The sequence below is a fragment of the Mandrillus leucophaeus genome, unplaced genomic scaffold (assembly GCF_000951045.1).
Source record: "Mandrillus leucophaeus isolate KB7577 unplaced genomic scaffold, Mleu.le_1.0 Scaffold1133, whole genome shotgun sequence".
NCBI lineage: Eukaryota > Metazoa > Chordata > Mammalia > Primates > Cercopithecidae > Mandrillus > Mandrillus leucophaeus.
In genome coordinates, this window is record NW_012099577.1 from 299,171 (window position 1) to 321,793 (window position 22,623).

The 22,623-nt window shown below is 37.5% G+C and overlaps 1 protein-coding gene across 1 annotated transcript in view; it reads right to left on the minus strand.

The window, feature by feature from the left end:
- Positions 1-1,596: 1,596 nt before the first annotated feature.
- BTAF1 (BTAF1 RNA polymerase II, B-TFIID transcription factor-associated, 170kDa) overlaps positions 1,597-22,623 on the minus strand; it is a 105,657-nt gene continuing 84,630 nt past the window's right edge. The window contains exons 27-38 of the mRNA XM_011995863.1: positions 22,183-22,304; positions 21,925-22,092; positions 20,028-20,105; positions 19,762-19,891; positions 18,484-18,625; positions 18,263-18,393; positions 15,873-15,998; positions 13,404-13,556; positions 7,597-7,808; positions 5,830-5,989; positions 5,288-5,458; positions 1,597-3,801 (exon numbers count right to left, since the gene is read on the minus strand). Coding sequence (XP_011851253.1) covers positions 3,658-3,801; positions 5,288-5,458; positions 5,830-5,989; positions 7,597-7,808; positions 13,404-13,556; positions 15,873-15,998; positions 18,263-18,393; positions 18,484-18,625; positions 19,762-19,891; positions 20,028-20,105; positions 21,925-22,092; positions 22,183-22,304 — 1,737 coding nt within the window. The 3' untranslated portion in view covers positions 1,597-3,657. The remainder of the gene's footprint in view (positions 3,802-5,287; positions 5,459-5,829; positions 5,990-7,596; positions 7,809-13,403; positions 13,557-15,872; positions 15,999-18,262; positions 18,394-18,483; positions 18,626-19,761; positions 19,892-20,027; positions 20,106-21,924; positions 22,093-22,182; positions 22,305-22,623) is intronic.

Genomic DNA, 22,623 nt, shown 5'->3' on the forward strand with positions numbered 1-22,623 from the left:
CCCAGACATTACACTTAAACCCATCGTAAAGGCCGGGGATTCTGATTTCATATAGATAACTGTGTGTGTGCGCTCCCGGATCTATTCCTACTTGAATACATGATCTCTTTGTAGATTTATGGAGGGGACTAATTCTCTTGTCTCTACATGGAAATTAGGATCTCAGCCCCTATATTTAACAGAACTTCACTGGTTTTAGTGAATTTATTATAGACTCACAGGAACCCTCTCTTGAAGCAGGAGGCACTTTGTATCTCCTTACACATGGTGGTTGAAAGTGCTGTGTATAGGCCGGGCATGGTGGCTCATGCCTGTAATCCCAACACTTTGGGAGGCCAAGGCGGGTGGATCACCTGAGGTCAGGAGTTCAAGACCAGCCTGGCCAACATGGCGAAACTCCGTCTCTACTAAAAATACAAAAATCAGTTGGGCATGGTGGCGGGGACCTGTAGTCCCAGCTACTCGGGAGGGCTGGGGCAGAAGAATGGCTTCAACCCTGGAGGCAGAAGTTGCAGTGAGCCAAGATGGCACCACTGCACTCCAGCCTGGGCGACAAGAAACGCCATCACAAAAAAAAAAAAAAAAAAAAAAAAAAAAAAAGAAAGAAAATGCTGTGTATAAATAGGAAACATTTTCTATTAATTGATATAACTCAAGTTTTTGTTTTATTGATTCATCTTAAGTCCTCTGGCATCTGACAACAGGTGTACCTGCTATCAATTTCACATTATTATTTTTGAGACAGGGTCTTGCCCTGTCACCCAGCTAGAGCATAGTGGTGAAGTTGTAGCTCACTGCGACCTCAAACTCGGCTAGCTTCCTGAGTAGCTGGGACTAGAAAAGCATGCCACTGTGCCTGGCTATTTTTTTTATTTTTTGTAGAGACAGGATCTCGCTATGTTGCCCAGGTTGGTCTTGAACTCCTGGGCTCAAGTGATCCTCCTGCCTTGGCCTCCCATAGGCATAAGCCACCGTGCCCAGCCCAATTTCACTTTAGACTCCACTGGCGCCAGCATGGGAGGTCTGCAGGAGGTAGAAGATCCTATTAGGATTAAATATTTAGAACATATGTGTGATGGAATGCTTGTTACTTTTCTATAATTTCTATTATGTTCGAGTTCCACTTTTGTCTCTAAGTGATCACATTCTCAAATAGCTTCAGAGGAATATTTACTTTTGAATAAGTTCATATAAATCATCCAGAAGGAATAATGCTATACCAGTTCAATCAGTCCCAACATCAAAGACTTTTACCCTTTCACTAGAATATTTTTTGGAGAAATGTTTCTAGAATAAATAAGCATATACAATAAGCATATATATGAGTGTATATATGAAACAAAAATTATACCCAGGCCCCCAAATGTTAAGATTTTCCTACAAGAAACCCAAATAATAAGCCTAATAATCTCTGAATCTATATTTTTAAGTTTGCTATTTCCTATCATAAACACACAAAAACCAAGGGAAATAGTACAATGGATATCTATGAACCCAATTCCCAGTTTAAAATAGTTAACATTCTATCAATCAGGCTTGTTTTATTTCCCACACCCATACATTGAAAAAAACAACTACCAAATCATCACATCCATAAAATTGACAGTTCTTTAATATCATTCATTACTCAGTTCAATTCTCCACATCTCTTCATTATTCTTAAGATGTACTACAATGACTGGGTCATTTAATTGAGAATACTTAGTTCTTACCTGTTTACGTGTTTTCCTTTCTATGGAAAAGTTGGAATGTGTGATTTACTATTTCACAACTCAAAAGATTATTTTAAAAATGTTACAGCCATTCTAAGTTTTCCTGTCAGCCCTGACTCCTGTTTCCCATTCAGAAGCAACCACACATCATTTTCCTAGTCATCGTTCTAGAAATACACACTTTTTGATTAAACTCTCAGAAAGTTTAAACAGCCTAAATATCTGACTTCTAGCTCTGATATTTCAAATTGGGAAAAAGTACTAATTTTTGTGGTGTGATTTCTTTTGCCCCTTCATAGCCCTTTAATAATATATATTGCTCTGTACTTATTCTTAGAAAATATCAATTACTATGAGCTATGTTAAAGAGCTGGTTTATGGAACTAGCAAATAAATAGTTAATAAAAAAATATTCAACTCAAATATACTGAAATGTTCTTCTACATAAAGTTTTGAGTTAAAATCCTAAACAATGAAAAAAAACTTGTACACCTGAATAATCTTTTGTTCTTTCTAGTGACCATTTCCTACAAATAACACACAGTTGCATATATTTTACAGTTTCAATCTTATATTTATTCTCTTGTGGAATGCTAGGTTTAATGTTACAGTATGGTTGTCAAAGCTAATGAAATGTGACAAATGTCTAAATGCTGCAGAACAGTATAATTTTAATTGAACAAAACACCTGTTATTGTACAGCTGAGGTCTGATGGTTGTTAAACTGATGCCTATGTGTATGGCCAGCCACAAACCTTGGGGATGTTTATTATCTGTACATATATATACAAATATATCCCATACATATGTATGCACACAGGCATGTATTAATTTATGTGTGAAACTTATAAAATTATATATACAAACACATACATGCACATCTATCTACATATACCTACCCTCACCATTAAGTAATCAGCCTCATGCCCAATTATTATTGCTGCCCAGTATAACTACATGATTTTAGTGCCAATGTCAGGCACCTTTGTAGGTGCAGGATAGGTACATCTATGCATATAGATATGCATATTCATGTATGTTTGTGTATATAAAGAAATTCTCTCTCCCTTTTATGCTTCAGCCATGCATTACTACAATAAACAGTCTTTCCACCATAGGTGTTGGAATTCTAAACAGTGTAAAATCTACTTCTGGAAAACTGTATATGTCCATAGTTACAAAAAATATATTATTTATATGATTGAAACCTACTGAGTACATATGTTATTTCAATCTGGCTATACTGTAGCCATTAGATAAATTAAAAAAAACCACCCTCTAAATAGGATGTTATGGTAGCCTTAAATATACCATTACCTGTATTTAGGATAGTTGATATTATATCTTAAAAGTTGAAAAAATGATGTTAAAGATTTGAAAAACACTATGCATCTGCATTAAATATATAAATGTTTCCACCAAGGGCCCAATTAAATTCATTGTCTGACATTTTTATGTTCTAAGACTGACCAATATCATAGTCATTATTCTTATATTCTTAAAATTATGGCTCATTAAGGCTTTTATAGAAAAAAAGCCCTATTTTAAATCAATTATAAAAACAAGTTCTATTTAAAAGAAAAAACATACACAAACACTAAAGTACTCATGGATATCATCCTGTCCAAAGTGACTAAAGATAGGAGGCCTGTTCCCAGTACGAACACCTCCTGGTAGCACAAATAAACCTGGTTTGGTTCCTCTGCTCTGCAGCTTTTCAGCATGTAAAATTTAAACCATTTCACATTAACATTTAAATTTAATACAGTGCAAATATTTGAGAATAACTTGTTTCCCCCAGTGAAACAAGAGCCAGCATTATGCTGAATATTCTCCAGATCTATTTACACATTGAGTTAAAAGTTCACCATAAACTTAGAAATTTGCTGAATATCAGCAGAAATGTAACTGAACTAGCAGCAATTGCATTTACAATATTTGATAGTTACTTGAGAGAATGCATAAAATTTTCCAGGCTGTACTCTGAATCATACTGCTCTTGATCCCAAAGATCACTCAGGTTTTCAAGAATTGATTTCATACTTGCTTTCCCAGAAGTAGAGGTGTCAGCTTTTTCTGCTTTGCCATCCTTAAGAAAAATTGGCAAAAAAAATAAAGAGAGGTTAACTTCACAAATTGTATTTTTCTTTAAAATCACACTTGTTTCTAATACTACAATTATTCAACAGAATTGAGTACTTTAAGTGATGGGGAAATTCATGATCTCCAAACATATTTATTTGTCAGTTTCTTATTTGGAAAGAACTTCAAAATTATGGAAGAATTATAAGATCATATCAAAGAACTTATTTGCTTTATCAATCTCTCTCCCCATTTATATATGTGTATGTATATATGGATGTCAGAAATATAGTTAGATATCAGGTTTTTCCCTTAACAATTTGAGAGAAAGTTGTAGACATCATGTCCTTTTATCCTTTGAGAGGAACTGGCATATATTCCTAAGAACAAGAATATTCTCTTACATAACCATATAAAGATCAGATTAAGGAAACCTAACACTGATATTAAAATGTTCTAATATATAGTCTGTTTTCAAATTCTGCCAATTGTCTAAATAGTGCCTTTTATGGCAATAGGCCATTTCCCTAAAACATCCCTCTGAGCCCAGTTCTACTCACTGAAAGTCACCCATAAGAATATTCCTTCAAACAGAATAAAAGCTATTTGAAGACAGCTATGCATGTTTCTTTGAGCCTTCTTTTTTCTATGTTAAACATGTCTCATTCTTTCAACTTTATCTTGACTTTCAATATGACATGATTGAAGAACCTGCCTCCATTCTGGCCACCAGGGACCTAATTTGTTACCATTTAAAATGTAGCACCCCAAACTAGACATATTTCAAATGTGGTTTAACATATACATAATATGGCAGAACGATTTTCTCTTACTTGAAAGTACACTTCTGTTATTACAGCTAGTTTTAATTTCATCATATAAGGCTATTTCACACCATAATTTTATACTAAGTATGCAGTGGATTTTCTGAACCTATGTAGGACTTTAAATCCAACTATATTGGTTTTACAATATTAGACTAATATTTCCAAGTTGTGCATCCTTTTGATTATAGATTGTTATCTGATGTATTAGTTCCATCATCTGCAATAATAATGGCTATTATTTATTGAGAATCTCCACTAGATATCCTTTCTGACTGCTTACATATATTATCTTACCTCACAACCATGTAGTAAAATAGGTATAGAAGCTCAGAGAGATAATCTGCCTAAGGTTAACAGGAGGCAGGGCCAAGAACTCTCATCCATTAGTCTTACTGACTCCAGTGATAAGCTGTGCTTTAGCAGAAAAGGACTAAGGAAAGAAACCTGAGGCAAGACATTGAAGACATCAATGGAAAAAAAAAAAAAAATCAAAACTTCACACATTTCCTAGTATGCTGCAGAGTTTATCTGGGCACCAAAAATTCCCTCCAGTGGTGATCTCATGGATACTAAAGTGAATGCATTTTGCTGCTCCTTTAATACTTTGAACTTAGCAGTCACAGGAAGCCTGTGACTCATTAAAGATACAACAAGTTGTTTCTTTACCTTATCAAGAGTAAACAGATCAAGAAGCTGATCAGTCCCCATGCTCTGCAAACTGGAATTCTCTTGGCTAATAACGGTATTCGCTATGTTCATCTTGAATTTCTGCAACCCCATTATTTTTTCTTCCAATGTTCCTCTGGTTATCAATCGGTATACGTTAACCACACGTTTCTGGATAAGAAAAACAGTTAAACAACTGTAACACATATTAAGCTTTGAGGTTCCAACAAGTCAGAGTGTCTTTAGACTTGTACTATTTTCTACTACCTAATTAGAGTTGGATTTTTGTCTGGCCACATGAGCTCAAAATGTGTACAGCAATCACAGAATATTAGGGATGAACAGTGATCCAGGTTTTCTTAGTGCTAGCACTCATTTAATGCATGAGGAAGTGATACCACAGAAAAGTTAAGTGATCTGTCCAAGATCATAACACATGTATGTTAGCACCAGAGCAAGAACTAAACCAAGGTTTCCCATCTTTTGGGGGGAGTATATTTTCATGCACAGGTTAACATCTGTGAGGTAAAATTGACTTTTACCTGCCCAATGCGATGGGCCCGGTCCATGGCTTGTAGATCTCGCATAGGATTCCAGTCATGCTCCACAAAGACTACCGTGTCGGCGCCTGTCAAATTAAGTCCCAGGCCACCAACGTGAGTGGTAAGTAACAGAACGTCTATAGATGGGTCATTATTAAACCTAAAGGTATAGATAACAAAAACAAAATTAGTCCATTCCTAAGTCCTATAACAGAAACTGTTAAATAAAAATTAAAGAGCACAAATGAAAATGCTGCTTTAAAAATCCACAATAGGGATACTTACGTGATCATCTGAGAAAAATATCCTCCCAACATGTATAACGTTTTTAGCAAAAGAGAGCATTCTAAAGCTAGTCAGGAATTTCATAAATACAAAATAAGGCAAACTGCACTGAATTTAGTAACATCAGTTAAGGACTAACTTGCAAAAATATAATTAAATGTTAATTATAATTAAGATAAACCCAACTATGAACCTTTAAAGTATGGGGACAGACAGAAGTATGAGAACAGGCTAGACTTTCATTCAGGGAAGAGAGAAGGTGAGAGTGTTAGGGTTGCTACTATTATAGTAATCCTAGAAGACACTGACAAAGGATATCTAGTAACTTCTAGGAAAAAGAAAAAACTAACATTAAAGATGCAGCTATCAAGCTACGATTTATTATCCTTACTACGAGTCAAGCAATAGGCTTTGTATTTTATATGCATTTTATGCATTATTTTCATTGTTACCATAGCTCTATAAGGGTATTATTACCAATATCCCTATTTTAGACTGAGGCTCTGTGAATGATAAACAGGCCCAAGAGAACACTGCTTAAATAGCAGAGTCAGCAGTCAAACCTGAGCCTGTCGGCCTCCAAAGTCCTTTCCTGGGGTCTCTAACTTTATTGTGCCTAATGATCTCTTAGGGATGCTTGTTTTTTGAGACAGAGTCTTGCTCTGTTGCTCAAGATAAAGTGCAGTGGCCCAATCCGATCTCTGCTCACTGCAACCTCTGCATCCCAGGTTCAAGACATTCTCCTGCCTTAGCCTCCAGAGTAGCTGGGATTACAAGCATGTGCCACCACACCCAGCTAATTTTTGTATTTTTGGTAGAGATGGGATTTCACCATGTTGGCCAGGCTGGTCTTGAACTCCTGACCTCAAGTAATCCACCCACCTCGGCCTTGCAAAGTGCTGGGATTACAGGCGTGAGTCAGCGCGCCCGGCTGGGATGCTTGTTAAAAATGCCTGCTCTTGAAGTCAGCAGCTTTGGGACTAAGCAGAACCTAGGAATCTGCATTTTTAAAAAAGCAACCACTGAGATTTTTTAAAGTAGAGGCTGCAGACCACATGTGAACACTGCACTCACCAGTTCTGCTTCCTAGTTGGGCCAGATTCCAACTTGTTTTCAGTGCACCAACAGGAATTAGGATGGAGATTTTATCTAAGTCACTTGTTTGGTTCCTTTCACCCTAATCCTCCCAAAAAGGTAAGGAAGAGGGAAGTAGTCATCCCTACTATTGGTTGATGCCTTAAATTTCTTTCATGCTCTTCAGAGTGCTTTCCTATTATAGTCATACCTTTTCATATACTAAACAAATAATCTCTTCGATTATATTTCTGTAGTTCTATATATAAAAGGGTTTATTTGGGGTGGATTAAACAATTTAAAAAACACATTTGCAGATACTTAGCCAATGAAAATATTTCACAGGACAAACTTCTATGTAAGTAATAATATATTTATTTACGAATAAGAGTCTTAGAAGCCACATACCGGGAAACAATGGAATGCCTCTGACCAGGAGGTATGCTGCCATCTAATCTCAAGTAAGTGACAGAGGGCAAGTGAGGTTTGAGGAGATCATGCTCTACTATATCAAGCATGCTTTTCAGCTGACAGAAGATCAGTATCCTGTGCTGGGCCACAACAGACTCTGTGCCACTCTCGGAAGTACTGCCATTTCCCAAACCGCAGTCCAACAGCAACTTAGGAAGAAGAAGAAGAAGAAGAAAAACAACAACTACATAAGTGTTCAATAAAAGTAGATAAGCAAACTCACTATGACATTTCTCTCTGTGGCAAGAAAAGGTTAAATGTACCTGAAATCTGGAAAGCAGATTAGCACTTTGGGCTGCAATCTGTCACCCTGCAGCACACTGAACTAGTTTTTGAGGTGCTCAGGCTTAGAGTTCCCTGATCACCTCTTCAGAAGTTTTCATTTAATTTTTTTTTTATAGACTCAAGGTCTCACTATGTTGCTCAGGCTAGTCTTGAACTCTTGAGCTCAAGTGACCCTCCTGTTTTGGCCTCCCAAAGTGCAAGGATTATAGGTATGAGCCACCACGCCCGGCCCAGAAGTTTATCTAATAACAAACCTACCTTCCTTTTCCTCAATCCTTGAGGTTGAAGCCTCAATAAATGTTTATTGAAAGTAATGACAAAGAAGATGTCACAGGCAAACTGGTTCATAAAGGGTTATTCAATAATGTATGAAGAAAACAATGGAGTAGCAACATTTGGCAGAAAAAATTATAGAAAAGAAGCATTTAGCTAGATTTGGATTCTTTTCAAGAGAGCTTATTACTCTATCTGTAGACCAAGATCTTTAATGGCAGAAACCACACTTTGCTATAGATCATTTATACTTATTCCTAAAGTGGTTTGGTGTCTTGCACACAGCAAGTACAATAAATAAATGATTGAATAAAATCCAAGCGAATCATGTTTAGATCAATTTGACAAACCGTATACCCAATAGTACTTCAACCATAGTATTTCAGGTATTACTGAACTCTGTTCAAAATCTAAGAGCTGGCTGGGCCAGTGGTGGTGGCTTATACACCTGTAATCCCAGCACTTTGGGAGGCCAAGGCAGGCAAATCACTTGAGGTCAAGAGTTCGAGACCAACCAGGCCAACATGGCGAAATCCTGTCTCTACCAAAAATACAAAACAGCCAGGTGTAGTGGCATACACCTGTAGTCCCAGCTACTTGGGAGGCTGAGACAGGAGAATTGCTGGAACCCCGAAGGCGGAGGTTGCAATAACAAAATCTAAGATTTTTTTTTTTTATTGGAGATGGAGTCTCCCTGTATTGCCCAGGCTAGAGTGCAGTGGCGTGATCTTGGCTCACTGCAACCTCCAACTCCTGGGTTCAAGATATTCTGCTTCAGCCACCAGAGTAGTTGGGATTACAGATGCCCACCATCACGCCCAGCAAATTTTTGTAATTTTAGTAGAGATGGGGTTTCGCTATGTTGGCCACGTTGGTTTCGAACTCCTGACCTTAGGTGATCTGCCTTGGCCTCCCAAAGTGCTGGGATTACAGGCATGAGCCACTTCACCGGGCCAATCTAAGATCTTCATGCAGGATGCTTTCTCCTTTCTACTAACAGAAGCTACTCAAAAAAACAAAAGCTCTGATAGGGAAGATAACCAAAACGCCATCCAGGCAAACTCCAAATTCTGTGAGTATATGTGACCAGCCCCCAATAAAAACTTTGGGCACTGAATCTCTAATAATCTTCCCTGGTAGACAACATTTCACATCTATTGTCACAATTCAATGCTTGAGGAAGAATACATGTTCTCACTCTTCTACCTCACAGCCCTTAAAGTTTGAGATTTTTATTATATAGTAGTATATGGTATACAAGGGAGGCATTCCTCCAAATAAATAAGTCTGATTGATGTAATTATCCCCACATCTTGCCCTTAAATCTGCGAACAAATTACTATTCAAGCTGTTTCTTTTAAAAAGTCCTATCTAAGGTGTCTCAGGAGAGACGTGACTATGTGGTACCCAGTATAAATAATGTATATTGGCTGGGCATAGTGGCCCATGCCTATAATCCCAGCATTGTGGGATGCCAATGTGGGAAGACTGCTTGAGGCCAGGAGTTCCAGACCAGCCTGGGCAACATAGGAAGACCCTATCTCTAAAAAACAAAACAAAATTAGCCAGGTGTGGTAGTGCACACCTGTAGTCCTAGTTACTTGGCAGGCTGAGGTGAAAGGATTGCTTGAGCCCAGAGTTTGAGGTTGGAGTTATGACCACACCACTGTACTCCAGCCTGAGTGACAGAGTAAGACCTTCTCTATAGGATTAGAAAAAAAAGTGTTGTAAGTGCAACTTCCTATACAGATCCCATAAGAGTTCCAGAGTGAAATTTTATCAGAATGTCTGTGTCATGCACACTCAATTACTGAGTTCCATAGGCAGCAATGTCAAAACCTTAAAGATAACCAGTTAAATTAAGGATATCCAACTAGGACTTCTCCAAGTCCATACTTACCAGACATTCTTCCTAATGCAATCTTTCCCAGATGCAGCTATCCTACTGAATATGTGGACATACCATTTGACATGAGTATTTCTGTCTGGCAGCAGAATTGATACTCTGGTATTCTCACTAATCTATAACCCGAGTCTGCTCTGAGAGACTGATCTAGTTCAGGGCCTTGAAAAGTTGATTACTAGACTCTAGCAAATATTTACCAAGGACATCTAATAATGGGTGTCTGAGAGGTCAGCTGACTCCCTAGAAAGCATTTCAATTTTATTTTGCCCTAACTTCAGCACAGGCTAAATTACCCCAGTTTTTTCAATCATTCCTCATATAAAATGGCTTCTAGATGTTTTGCCATTTTGATCTTCCACTTGGACTGGTCAAAACTATAAAACTCAAAATTTGGGCCAGGTGCGATGGCTCACACCTGTAATCCCAGCACTTTGGGAGGCCGAGGCAGGCGGATCACGAGGTCAGGAGAGCAAGACCATCCTGGCTAACATGGTGAAACCCCGTCTCTACTAAAAATACAAAAAAAAATCAGCCGGACATGGTGGCGGGCACCTACAGTCCCAGCTACTCAGGAGGCTGAGGCAGGAGAATGACGTGAACCCGGGAGGCGGAATTTGTAGTGAGCCGAGATCGCACCACTGCATTCCAGCCTGGGCAACAGAGCGAGACTCTGTCTCAAAAAAAAAAACAACAACAACAACAAAAAAACAATATTTGTTCTGACTAGTATGAAATACAGTGAAACTACGATGCCCTCATTTTGGCCATTATATAGTCATTAATCCCAGCCAAGATCCTATTAGTTTTATTTACTGGCAACTAATTCACACCGTTCTTATAGTGAATTTGCCATCAAATCAAACTCAGCTTTGCCTCATATAAAATATTTGCTCACAAAGTCAAAATACACCTAAGTGTTTTCTTTTAAAACTGACTCTGCTTATCTCCGTTAAATTTCACCTACAGTTTTAGTTCATCATTACAGCCTCCTGGAATTCTAGCTTTGGCAATATTAGATACTTCTCTCAGCACTACTTGCTGATAAACATGTTTCTATTAACAGATTTTTAGAAAGCAAGTAACACTTCTCATCACAGACATACTTAGATTTAAAAAAGAAATTTATCCTTTCTGAGACAGAACCTTCACTCTGGCTGAAAAGAACCAAGAAAATGGAAAAGAAGGCTAGTAGAAAAGTCTTCCATGAGGACAGCCAGAAAAAATCTGGGTCTCTTTAAGTTGCAGACTTCCTAAGCATCTTAATTCAAGATGTGTCAGGGTGACAAGAAGCATACTCTAAAATAAGAGATCAATTTAAGCAGCAACTGCTGAGGGGGAAAAAAAAAGCTGTAAGAGCCTATGTATAATTCAAATATGGATGAAATTCAATTTTTATTTGAAAATAGATCTAATTAGAGGATTCCTTGACTAAGTATATCTTACAGCTTTACCTAACACACTAGCTATGTTAGGAAAACCATGAACATTTTATATAAAGACCTATACCAAGGTTTGGTCAAACAAGAAAACCATTCCTTATATCTAAAGATAACAATCATTCTTCAGTTTTGTAGTGTGAAAGTCGACAGTCCATTTTACGTTTAGTGATATAAGGATATATATTTGGATATATATGCCAGATACACTATTAGATAACATTTTCCACACTAACCTATGTGGAATCTAAAATCTTCACTCATTAGTTGTTCTCAATGAGCTTTAGGCCAGAATAACTAGTGACCGCAAGCTAAAACAATTACTAAGTCTAGATTTTACACTAAAATCTTCATTTATAAGGGTAGTTAGAACTAAATGGCATTAGTGCTAACATTTTGGTGCTTGAAATTGTTTCTCTTAATCTTTTGAAATCTTAGAATTTTAAAAAATTCATTTTTAAAAGCAACACCAAGAGGGTGACATCAGCAAAATGATAAGAGTATGCAGCTCCAAGTAAAATAAAGAAATCCACATCAACACACATTATAAACTGTTGAAAGACAAAGAGAATCTTGAAAGCAGCAAGAAAAAAGCAAATGGTCACGTAAAAGCGATCTTCAGTAAGATTAACACCTGATTTTTCATCAGAAACCAGGGAAGACATTATCAAGAAAGTAAAAAGATAACCTCCCGAATGGGAGAAAATATCTGCAAATCATAAGTCTGATGATAAGGGTTTAATATCCAGAATTACGAAGAACTTCTCGGCAGGGTGTGGTAGCTCATGCCTATAGTCCCAGGGCTTTGGCAGGCCCAGGTGGGAGAATCGTTTGAGGCCAGGAGTTCAAGACCAGCCTAGGCAACACACTGAGACCCCATCTCAAAAACAAAAAACAACAACAAAAAAACTTTTCAAACTCAACAAGGTGAAATACTCGGATCAAAATGGGTAAAGAACTTGACTACACATTTTTCTAAAGAAGATATGGAAATGTCCAATAAGCACATGAAAAGATGCTCAACATCATTAGTCTTTAGGGAATAGCAAATCAAATCCATAAGGAGTTATCACTTCATACCTAGTAGGATGACTATAATTAAAAGAAATTAACAAGTGTTGGCAAGGATATGAAGATGTAGCCCCTGGTACATTGCTGGTGAGAGTGTAAAATGGTATAGTCATTGTGAAAAAAAGTTTGGCAGTTCCTGAAAATGTTAAACACAGAAATGCTATATGACCTTCCTATTCCACTCCTTAGTTTCTAGCCAAAAGAACTAAAAAGAGTAACTCAGGTCGATACTTGTAAGCCAATGTTCACTGCAGCATTATTCACAATAGCCAAAAGGTGAAAACAACCCAAGTGTCCACTGACATATAAATGGATGAATGAAATGTTACGGTATATCCATAAAACTGACTAATGAACAAACTGCAAATGACAAATATTTTAAGAGTCCACTTAAATGAAATATTTAGAACAGGCAAATTCATAGAGAAAACAGAGATCACCAGGGGCTAGAGGAAGGGAGAATGAAGAATTATTGCTTGATGAATATAGAGTTTCTGTTTGGGTGGTGGAAACATTTTAGAAATAAGATAATGGTGATGGTTATATAACATTGTAAATACAATGCCTCAGATTTACACACTTAAAATGGTTTAAATGGCATATTTTGTGCTGTATATATTTTAACCACATTTTTATAAAAAGCTGTATCAAAAATTTAAGCAAATTTAAAAATAAATAGTAAACACAGTAATAATCTTTAAGAAAAGCAAATTTACCAAGAATTTATATTCCTGGGGTGCAACACACATTTAGCACTTAAAAGACATACATACTTGTTTCAAAGCTGAGAGCTTAGGGGCATGCTGAATATCATGTAGAGAAGAATTCTGAACTGCCAGTTTTTCGGTAGTGGTCTTGAATTCTGGATGTTGAGGAGTTAAGACTAATGCTGGATGGTTGCACAGTTTACGTAAGTACTGTAATGCCTTTAAGAGGAAGAAAAAGTATGTATGAGTCAATTTTGCATATCACAAATATTTTTTATCTCTGTATCTTTCCTTATGCTATTTCCTGTGCTGTATAGAATGCCTTTCCTCCTCTTCTTGCTTGGCAAACTTCTACTCATTCTTCAAGAACCAGTTCAAATGTCTCATTTGAGATTCTTGTGCAGTTTATATGCAGACGTTTACAACGCATATAAATCGTACTGTTTGTCTGTCTCTCCTACCAGACAATGAGCTTCACATGGCAAATTGAGCATCTTAGTTGTTTTCTTTAAAACCCTTTCCCAAAGTACCCAGTAATGCAGACAGATGCTTCTGGAACCAGGCATCATTTTGGACACAAAAGCTGCTCAATCTTCAATGAGTACAAAAATTTCTGTCCAGGCACGGTAACTTGCCCCTATAATCCACCCTGCACTTTAGGAGGCTGAGGTGGGTGGATCCTGAGGTCAGCAGTTCAAGACCAGCTGGGCAACATGGTGAAACCTTGTCTCTACTGAAAATACAAAAATTAGCCGGGCAAGGTGGCATGTGCCTGTAATCCCAGCTACTTGGGAGGTAGAGGCAGGAAAATTGCTTGAACCCTGGAGATGGAGGTTGCAGTGAGCCAAGAGCATGCCACTGCACTCCAGCTTGGGTGACAGAGCGAGACCTGGTCTTTAAAAAAAAAAAAATTCTTAAGGACCTTATAAACCTGACATTCTGATTCAGCAGATGAGAGGAGAGCAGGGAAGGGGAGCTAGGTGACTGTCTCAAGTGGTTATATTTGTGAAACAGAACCTTATATGGTCTCTTCTCTGATTCAGCCATACTTTCTCTTCTGCCTCTTACTTGGCTTAAGATTTGGGTCTCAGCCTTGGCACAGAGTTGTTTTATTAGTAAGTTCCATTGGCAAGGCTCAAGACAGTGCTGAGCACTAGGATTAAAAATTGTGGGAGAGGCCAGCTGCAGTGGTTTGCACCTATAATCCCAGCTACTTAGGAGGCTGAGGAGGGATGATCACTTGAGGTCGAAAGTTCAAGACCAGCTTGGGCAACATGGCAAGACCTTATCACTAAAAAAATTTTTTTTAATTAGCCAGGTGTGGTGGTGTGCACCTGTAGTCCTACCTACTCAGGAAGCTGAGGCTAAGGATCGCTTGAGCCCTGGAGTTTGAGGTTGCAGTAAGCTATGATCCCACCACTCCAGCCTAGGCAACAAAACATGACTCTCTCTCTTAAAAAAAAAAAACAAAAAACTAGGTCTTCACAACTACCTTTTCCTTCTTCTATCTTTAAAAATACTACAGTACTTAATCTATTGGCAGGAGGTTTTCTGTGGTGGACTATTCAAGAGGGAAAGCTAGAGTGACACTTGCCACCTCTTTTTGTTATTCTCTCAAGCATATGAGGCATGATCTGACTTGAGACTTCTGTACTTTTTGTATCCTCTGCCTGGAATCACTTCCCCTCCATACACCTGCATGCCTCAATCCTCCTTCAGATCTTTGCTCAAATGTCACCTTCTCAGTGAGGCAGTCCCTAGGCCCTCAATTAAGAAACCACAACCTACCCTGGACTCTGATACACTATAACCACATTATCGGCTTTTGTCTTACACATAATATATACCTAAGTATTTTTCATCTCTACCAGGGAAGGAGTCTGTTTTATCCGCTGTTTTAAGTAACCCCAGAGCTCTGAAAAATTACTGCCATGTAGTAGGTGTTCTAATATTTTCTGAATAAAAAAGCAAAAGATTCTCTATTCTAAAGCCCTTCTTTTCAGGTAATATACAAACATACATTTCATTTTATACATTTAATTTTAATATTAAAGTGCTTACTAATATAAAGATAATATTAAATAGGTATTTTAACTTATTTTCAAGCATATATACATAATATTGAAACAAATATACATAGATCTGTATTTTATTTTTCCATATAAAAAGTGCCTCATTAAAATTCATTCTTCAACATTTAAAAAGTGGAATGGGCCAGGCGCAGTGGCTCATGCCTGTAATCCCACCACTTGAGGAGGCCAAGACAGGTGGATCACTTGAGGTCAGGAGTTTGAGATCAACCTGGTCAACACAGAGAAACTCCATCTCTATTAGAAATACAAACATTAGCCAGGCGTGGTGGCGCACACCTCTACTCCCAGCTACTCGGGAGGTTGAGGCATAATAGCTTGAACCCAAGAGGCAGAGGTTGCAGTGTGCTGAGATCGTGCCACTGCACTCTAGCCTACACAACAGAGTGAAACTCCATCTAAAAAAAAAGAAAAAAAAAAAAAAAAAGTAGGACGTAATCTATACCTGGAATACATGGCCTGTAGCTTTCAGCTTTGGTTTTTCAGTTTCTTCAGAAAGTGCAGCTGAAGAAACTGTTTCATCAACATCACACTTGGCACGAGACTTAGCAAAATCTTCATAGAGCTGAACCTGTAAAATGGCCCCCATGGGAGAAGTTTAAGTATATTTATTTTCAATTGTTTAAAACACATAACTAGCAAAGGCCAATAACAGTAGTAATTTAAATCAGCCCTCATTAATGAAAACAAATTGTGATATCTCTAATTCACTACAGGAATTACAGGTTATCCACTCCATCTTGGTGAATTCCTTTAAAACTACATTTAGAAAACAAGTATGAACACATTAAGTTGGGCTGCTAAAATATGAAAAATACAAGTCAAATGGTCCAAGACTCAATTTTTCTACTGTTCAGGAAAATAAATACATTACCAATAAAAGAAAATCTGAACCCTTAGCAGTAAATGAGAAAAATCTTCCTTAAATGAAGTTACACAATCAAGACCCTGTATGTATGTTTCAGGACATCAAATTTTACAAGAATGTTACTGCTAGCCTAAAAGGGGAACATATGTCAAGTTTTAAAGCACTACGCTGGGGTCTGGGTTCCTACCTTGTACAAGCTAAAATAATGTGAAAGAAAAGATAATCTAGAGAGCTAAAGGACAGAAATCAGAGAATACAAAATCTGTGAATGCTAAACAAAGCCAAAATGCCACTTCTCTTTGAAGCTCGCTTTCTCTAGATTGATTACTTACATGTGTTTTATGCCTATGTTATAGCACCACAACCAGTAAATCACCACAGATTTTTTTCACGTGACATCTTTACTGTACCTACTTTAAGAAGTCTTCATTTCACTTCAAAAATATTCCTTTCAAGACATACTAATTTTTGCAAATGAAGGAAGGGGAACCTGAGAGATGAGGCAGATAGTATAGAAGAATCAAAGAACTCTCAACTTCTTATCCTGCCCAAGTTGAACAGATGAATACCTGCTAACAGGTTAACCATCTATACAATGGAGGGGGAAAAAGTACGTTTCTGGGTATGTATATCTCTTATTCATTTGACCATAGTGAATCAAATCCTAATAGTAAGATAGACTGACACATACAAACCTAGAACATAAAAAAATTTTCAAAGAGAAAATTCTGACCCCGAGGCCATGTCTTACTAAGACAAGGAACAGTTTCCATGTAGCTCCTCAGAAAAGTACAAGGAAAGGCTCACAATAAATTCCTCTAATAATGGTCTTTACGTACAAAATCAGAACTGTGCAGAAGGCAAAATTTATTTTGAACATTTTTAGGTAATGAAATAATACTTCAAAGGGAATGAGTGAGGTCCCACTGACCGAGGTTTAAAACTCAGCTCTGATATATAGTCATGCACTGCACAAGGACATTGAGGTCAACAATGGACTACATATAAAATGGTTGTCCCATAAGATACAATATTGTGTTTTTACCATACCTTTTCTATGCTTAGATATACAAATACAATTGTGTTGCAACTGCCTGTACTCAGTACAGTAACATGCTGCACAGGTTTGTAGACTCGGAACAACCGGCTATACCATCTAGGTGTGTGTAAGTACACTCTAGGATATTTGCACAATGACAAAATCACCTAATGATGCGTTTCTGAGAAATCACTAATGCCATTAGCACTGTACAATTGTGTATTAGCTCTGACTGTAGCCGAGGTAGGTAACTTTTCTGAATGTCACTTTATTTGCGAAACTGGGGATTAATAATACCTATAATGTTGTGAGGACAGCCTGACAACATTCAGAGGCAGATTTTTGGCCTTTTTATAAACATTGGCTTGTTTCCTTACCAATTTAATACCTTGCAATCTTTTCAATTAAGTAGACACATAAGAAAGCAACTATAGGCTGGGACGGTGGCTCATACCTGTAATCCCAGCACTTTGGAAGGCCAAGGTGGGAGAACTGCTTGACCCTGGGAGTTTGAGACCAGCCTGAGCAACACAGCAAGACCCAGTCTCTACAAAAACTAGAAAATTAGCCGGGCATGGTGGTATGTGCCTGCAAGTCCCAGCTACTTGAGAGGCTGAGGCAGGAAAATCACTTGAACCCAGAGGCTGAGGCTGCAGTGAGCCATGACTGAGCTACTGTACTCCAGCCTGGGTGACAGAGTAAGACCCTGTCTCTTAAAAAAAATTTTCAAAAGCAACTATGATACTGAATTTTGTTTTCATGCTATATTCAAAATGTATACACTCAAACTTATATCCACATCATTTAGGCTTTATCAGCATCTGATAAAGTCAAAGGCTAAGCCCCTTTACTCAATAGTTTTGTGGCTTATACAAAACCATCTGCTAATAAACATACCACTAACAATGATAAACACAAGATTCCTAACCTGGAGAGGACTAAGGGTACAATAATAGTCTTGAATAATTTTAGGTGGAAGATCCTGCAAAACATCTTCTTTCATTCTTCTCAAAAGAAATGGCAGTACTTGGCGGTGCAGCGCATCCATAGCAAGAACACCTGTTAATAGTTAAGAGAAAACGGCTTCAAAAAAAGTTAAGAATAAATTATATTCACTTACACAGGGTTATAATTACATCTCTTTCATACCTGCTTCTTGCTCTCGACTGGAGCTTCGAGCATCCCTACTTGCTAATATAGGTTTACCATATCGAGCAGCAAACTGGCGTTCAGTACCCAAAAATCCTGGCATGAGGAAATCGAATAATGACCACAGCTCCAAAACGTTGTTCTGTAAACAGGAACACCAATTATCTTTCGTACGGGGATTATTTCCTTATAATTACAAAAAATACCAAAAAAATTTAGCCAGGCATGGGGGCATGCACCTATGGCCCCAGGTACTTGGGAGGCTGAGATGGGAGGATTGCTTGAGCCCAGGAGGGAGAGGGAAGGGAGAGAGGGAGAGTGGAGGGGGGGGGGAGGCGGGAGAGAGAGAGAGAGGAAGGAAAGAAAGAAAGAAAGGGAGAAAGAGAGAGAGAAAAAGAAAGAAAGAGAAAGAAAAGAAAGAAAGAAAGAAAAGAGAAAGAAAGAAAGAAAGAAAGAAAGAAAGAAAGAAAGAGAGAGAGAGAGAAAGAAAGAAAGAAAGAAAGAAAGAAAGAGAGAAAGAGGAAGGAAAGAAAGGAAAGAAAGGAAGAAAGAAAGGGAGAAAAAGAAAGAAAGGAAAGAAAGGAAGAAAGGAAGAAGGAAAGGGAGAAAGAGAGAGAGAGAAAAAGAAAGAAAGAAAGAGAGAGAAAGAGAGCACGAGTAGGTAAGTACATAAAGAACCATCAATTTCTAAAGTTGGAAGGGATCTTACAGGTCACATGGTGTTTACTTCTCTACTGAGAATGACTGAAGGTCTTCCCACCAAAGTTTACTATCCAAGCTAGATGTGAACATTTGCAACCAATTCTTCTGGAGGACAAGAGAATTTCTCAAAATTATCTAAAGGTATCTACATACCTATCTCCTTCCTTTTCCAAAATAAACTTCTACAATCGCTTGCCTTCAACTTCCTCCTGACATCAGGTGTTCACACTTCTACTATATAATGATTCATCTCTAACTCAGCTCTAGCTTTTCAATGCTAAATCAGGCTGCAGTGTACTACTATAGAAGGAGAATGGCCAGTGTGGAGTAGAGTCTCATTTTTATGTCTTTCATAGTTTTGACACAAGATTTCTATTTACATAGTCTAAAATTACATTTTAAAAATGACTTTGAAAACCTGGTTTGTTTAACAATGAACCATTAAACAAGCAATAATTATATACTGGAAAATTATCATTCCTATAACTACAAAAAAAATCTTCTTTAATTCACTGCCAAATACCAAGCCTACCCTCCACCTGGCAAAAAAAAAAAAAAAGAATAGTAAATAATTACCTGGATTGGTGTTCCAGAAAGAATAATCCTATAATTAGCAGTCAGTTGTTTTACTGCTTTTGACAACTTTGTTTTTCCATTTTTGATGACATGGCCTTCATCAAGAATGCAGTAGTTAAATTTAATATTTCTAAGGGAGAATAAATAGAAAATTTTACAACTTTTGCTGTATGTCTGGAACTATATGAAGAATCTTTAAAGTGGGAAAATATTAAGAGTCTTCAAATTTGATATTAATTTTTCTAAAAAAAAATTTTAATTCTTACCTAAAGAAATCTATGTCATTCCTCACAACATCATATGAAGCCACTATTAGATTGTGCCTTTTTACTTGGTGCTGTAACCTTTATTTAGAAATGAATAAAATTAGAAAACAGAGACCCTGAAAAGTTCTTAATAGCTACCATTGTATAAAGTGCTTTCAATCTGCCCACTAAGCCCAGCATTCCCTTCTGCTTAGTCTACATATATGACCCTGAAGGGCTACTCTTCTGATGACTTGGCTGTGTTGCCCTACTCAGTCTCATTAGAAAAGAGATGAACATTAGACTGAAAATATGGTGGATATTTCAACTTTACTTGCCAACACCTCTTCCTTAGGGGCACTATTCCTTTATCATTCCATGTTGTTCTAGGTGATGTGGGGGAACTACCAATCATGTGCCCCCATAATCACCAAGGAAATGAAGCATTTTAACCAGGTTAAGCTATTCACAATATTTAATCCCCTAACCACAAAGGTTGTTTTGGGAGCATGACCCAAACAAGGCCAGTCAGTCATCTCCAGTACTGATATATTCATGAGAGAGAGGGAAGATCTGTTTACTATAGTTGCCAAACTAAGAGAATATGGGCCAGAGACTGCCCATTGTCATCTTATCTACCAACTGTGGACTGAAGCCCAATAGTAACAATAAGTTATGTAAGGGGAGGAAGAGTGAATGAGAGTAATCTAGATGGGCCTGAAGCAACAATCTACCCCTGAAATTCTCAAGTTAGTGAATTAATGAATTTTCTGTTTGCTTAAGCTAGTTTGAATTGAATTTCTATCACTTACAAATGAACGAATTCTATCAAAGAGGCACTACAGTAAACTGCTCAAGAGTGCAAGTTTTTGAGCTGCCTGTATTCGAATCCTCACTCTCTCCACTTCATTAGTTGAGTGACCTTGGACCCAGGCCCAATGCCTTAGACTCCTTATTTGCAAATTGGAACAACAGTATTCCTACCTCACAAAGTGACTGTGAGAATACATAATACACAATTTGTTTAGTTTTTTTTCAATTCTGCTCCTTCTATACATAATACATAATACACAATTTTACATTAAAAAAAAAAAAAAACTGCTTAGAATAGTGCCTGGCCAGTAAGTGCTCAAGATAAAAACTAAAAAATTTTAATAACATTATTTAATAATATTTGCTATTATTAACACAGGAGTACAGCAAATCTATAGTACAGCAACTATGACTATCCAACCTTAAAAAATGAACTCAAATCAATGAGCTTCCACTTGAAAAAATTTACAGTTAGGAACATAAGAGATGTATTAGTTAATAGGGAAGGGGTAAAGCTGAAAGAACTCTAAAATTTAGTGCAGTCATGACTGCAGCAGCAGCTAAAGCAGCCATAGTGGACAAAAAATACTTCTGGGGAGAGGGAAGGAAAGGGAACAAGGCAAAGGGGAACTCTTTTTTATTTAAGAGAGGGGGACTCACTATGTTGCCCAGGCTGGTCTTGAACTCCCAGGCTCAAGCGATCCTCCTGCCTCAGCCTCCTGAATAGTCAGGACTACAGGCATGTTCCCCTCCACATGGCTCAAAGAGATCTCAGGAAAGTGGGTAGAAAATGACAATAAAACAGAAGCACCAAAAAGATGCTACGGTCACAGACTCCCAAAAGGGGCATACAAAAGCGGCTTTGGTTCCTGATAGTTCAGCAGCTCCAGGAAAGCTCAACTTATTGTACAATGGTTAAAAGTCCTCAATTTTGATAAGCCTCACTGATTACATCTTCCCAAAGTACACTCACTTTTCATAAGTGAAGTTTCTATGTCACATAACCAAAAGAGCTAATTAGAATTCACCTTTAATAAATGTTATTGTTCCTCATCTTAATTACGACAAAAGTTGAAATATTTTGTTATTGTCATACACCTCTTACCTTATTCTTTCAGTGGGAGGTCCAGTGTAGTGCAACGGATTGAGGTATTCTCTGGAGCAAAATTTACCTACTTCATCCACCCAATGGCCTGTTAATGTTGGCGGACAAACCACTAAGGAAGGAAGTGGCATACATTCTGCCAATTTTGATCTTGCATATTCCTGGGCCCTTTACAATAGCAAAACACAATAAATTAACCAGCTTGCTTACATTTCTCCAAATCTGGAAACCTTATTTTAAAATAATATCTTAAATTACCTATGACAATGATCTCCTGCTAGAATGCAGATGGACTGTAAAGTTTTTCCTAAACCCATGTCATCACACAGAATTCCATGAAGTTTATACTTATTAAGAAATGCCAACCAGTTCACACCATCCTGTTAGAGAGAAAAATCATAAATGTGAATACATCATAAATTTATTTTTCTTATAAAAACATTTTCTTATAAACATGTTTGCACAAAACAAAAATCTTTCTATACGCAAAAGTGAAATAAATGGGTATAAGACACTAAACACAAGATTTTACTAAATCAATTTTACAAAATGCTTTAAGGCCAGGTATGGTGACTCACATCTCTAATCCCAGCACTTTGGGGGGCTGAGGTGGGAGGATCACTTGAAGCCAGGAATTCAAGACCAGCCTGGGCAACAAAATGAGAACCCTGCCCCTACCAAAAAAAAAAAAAAAAATAG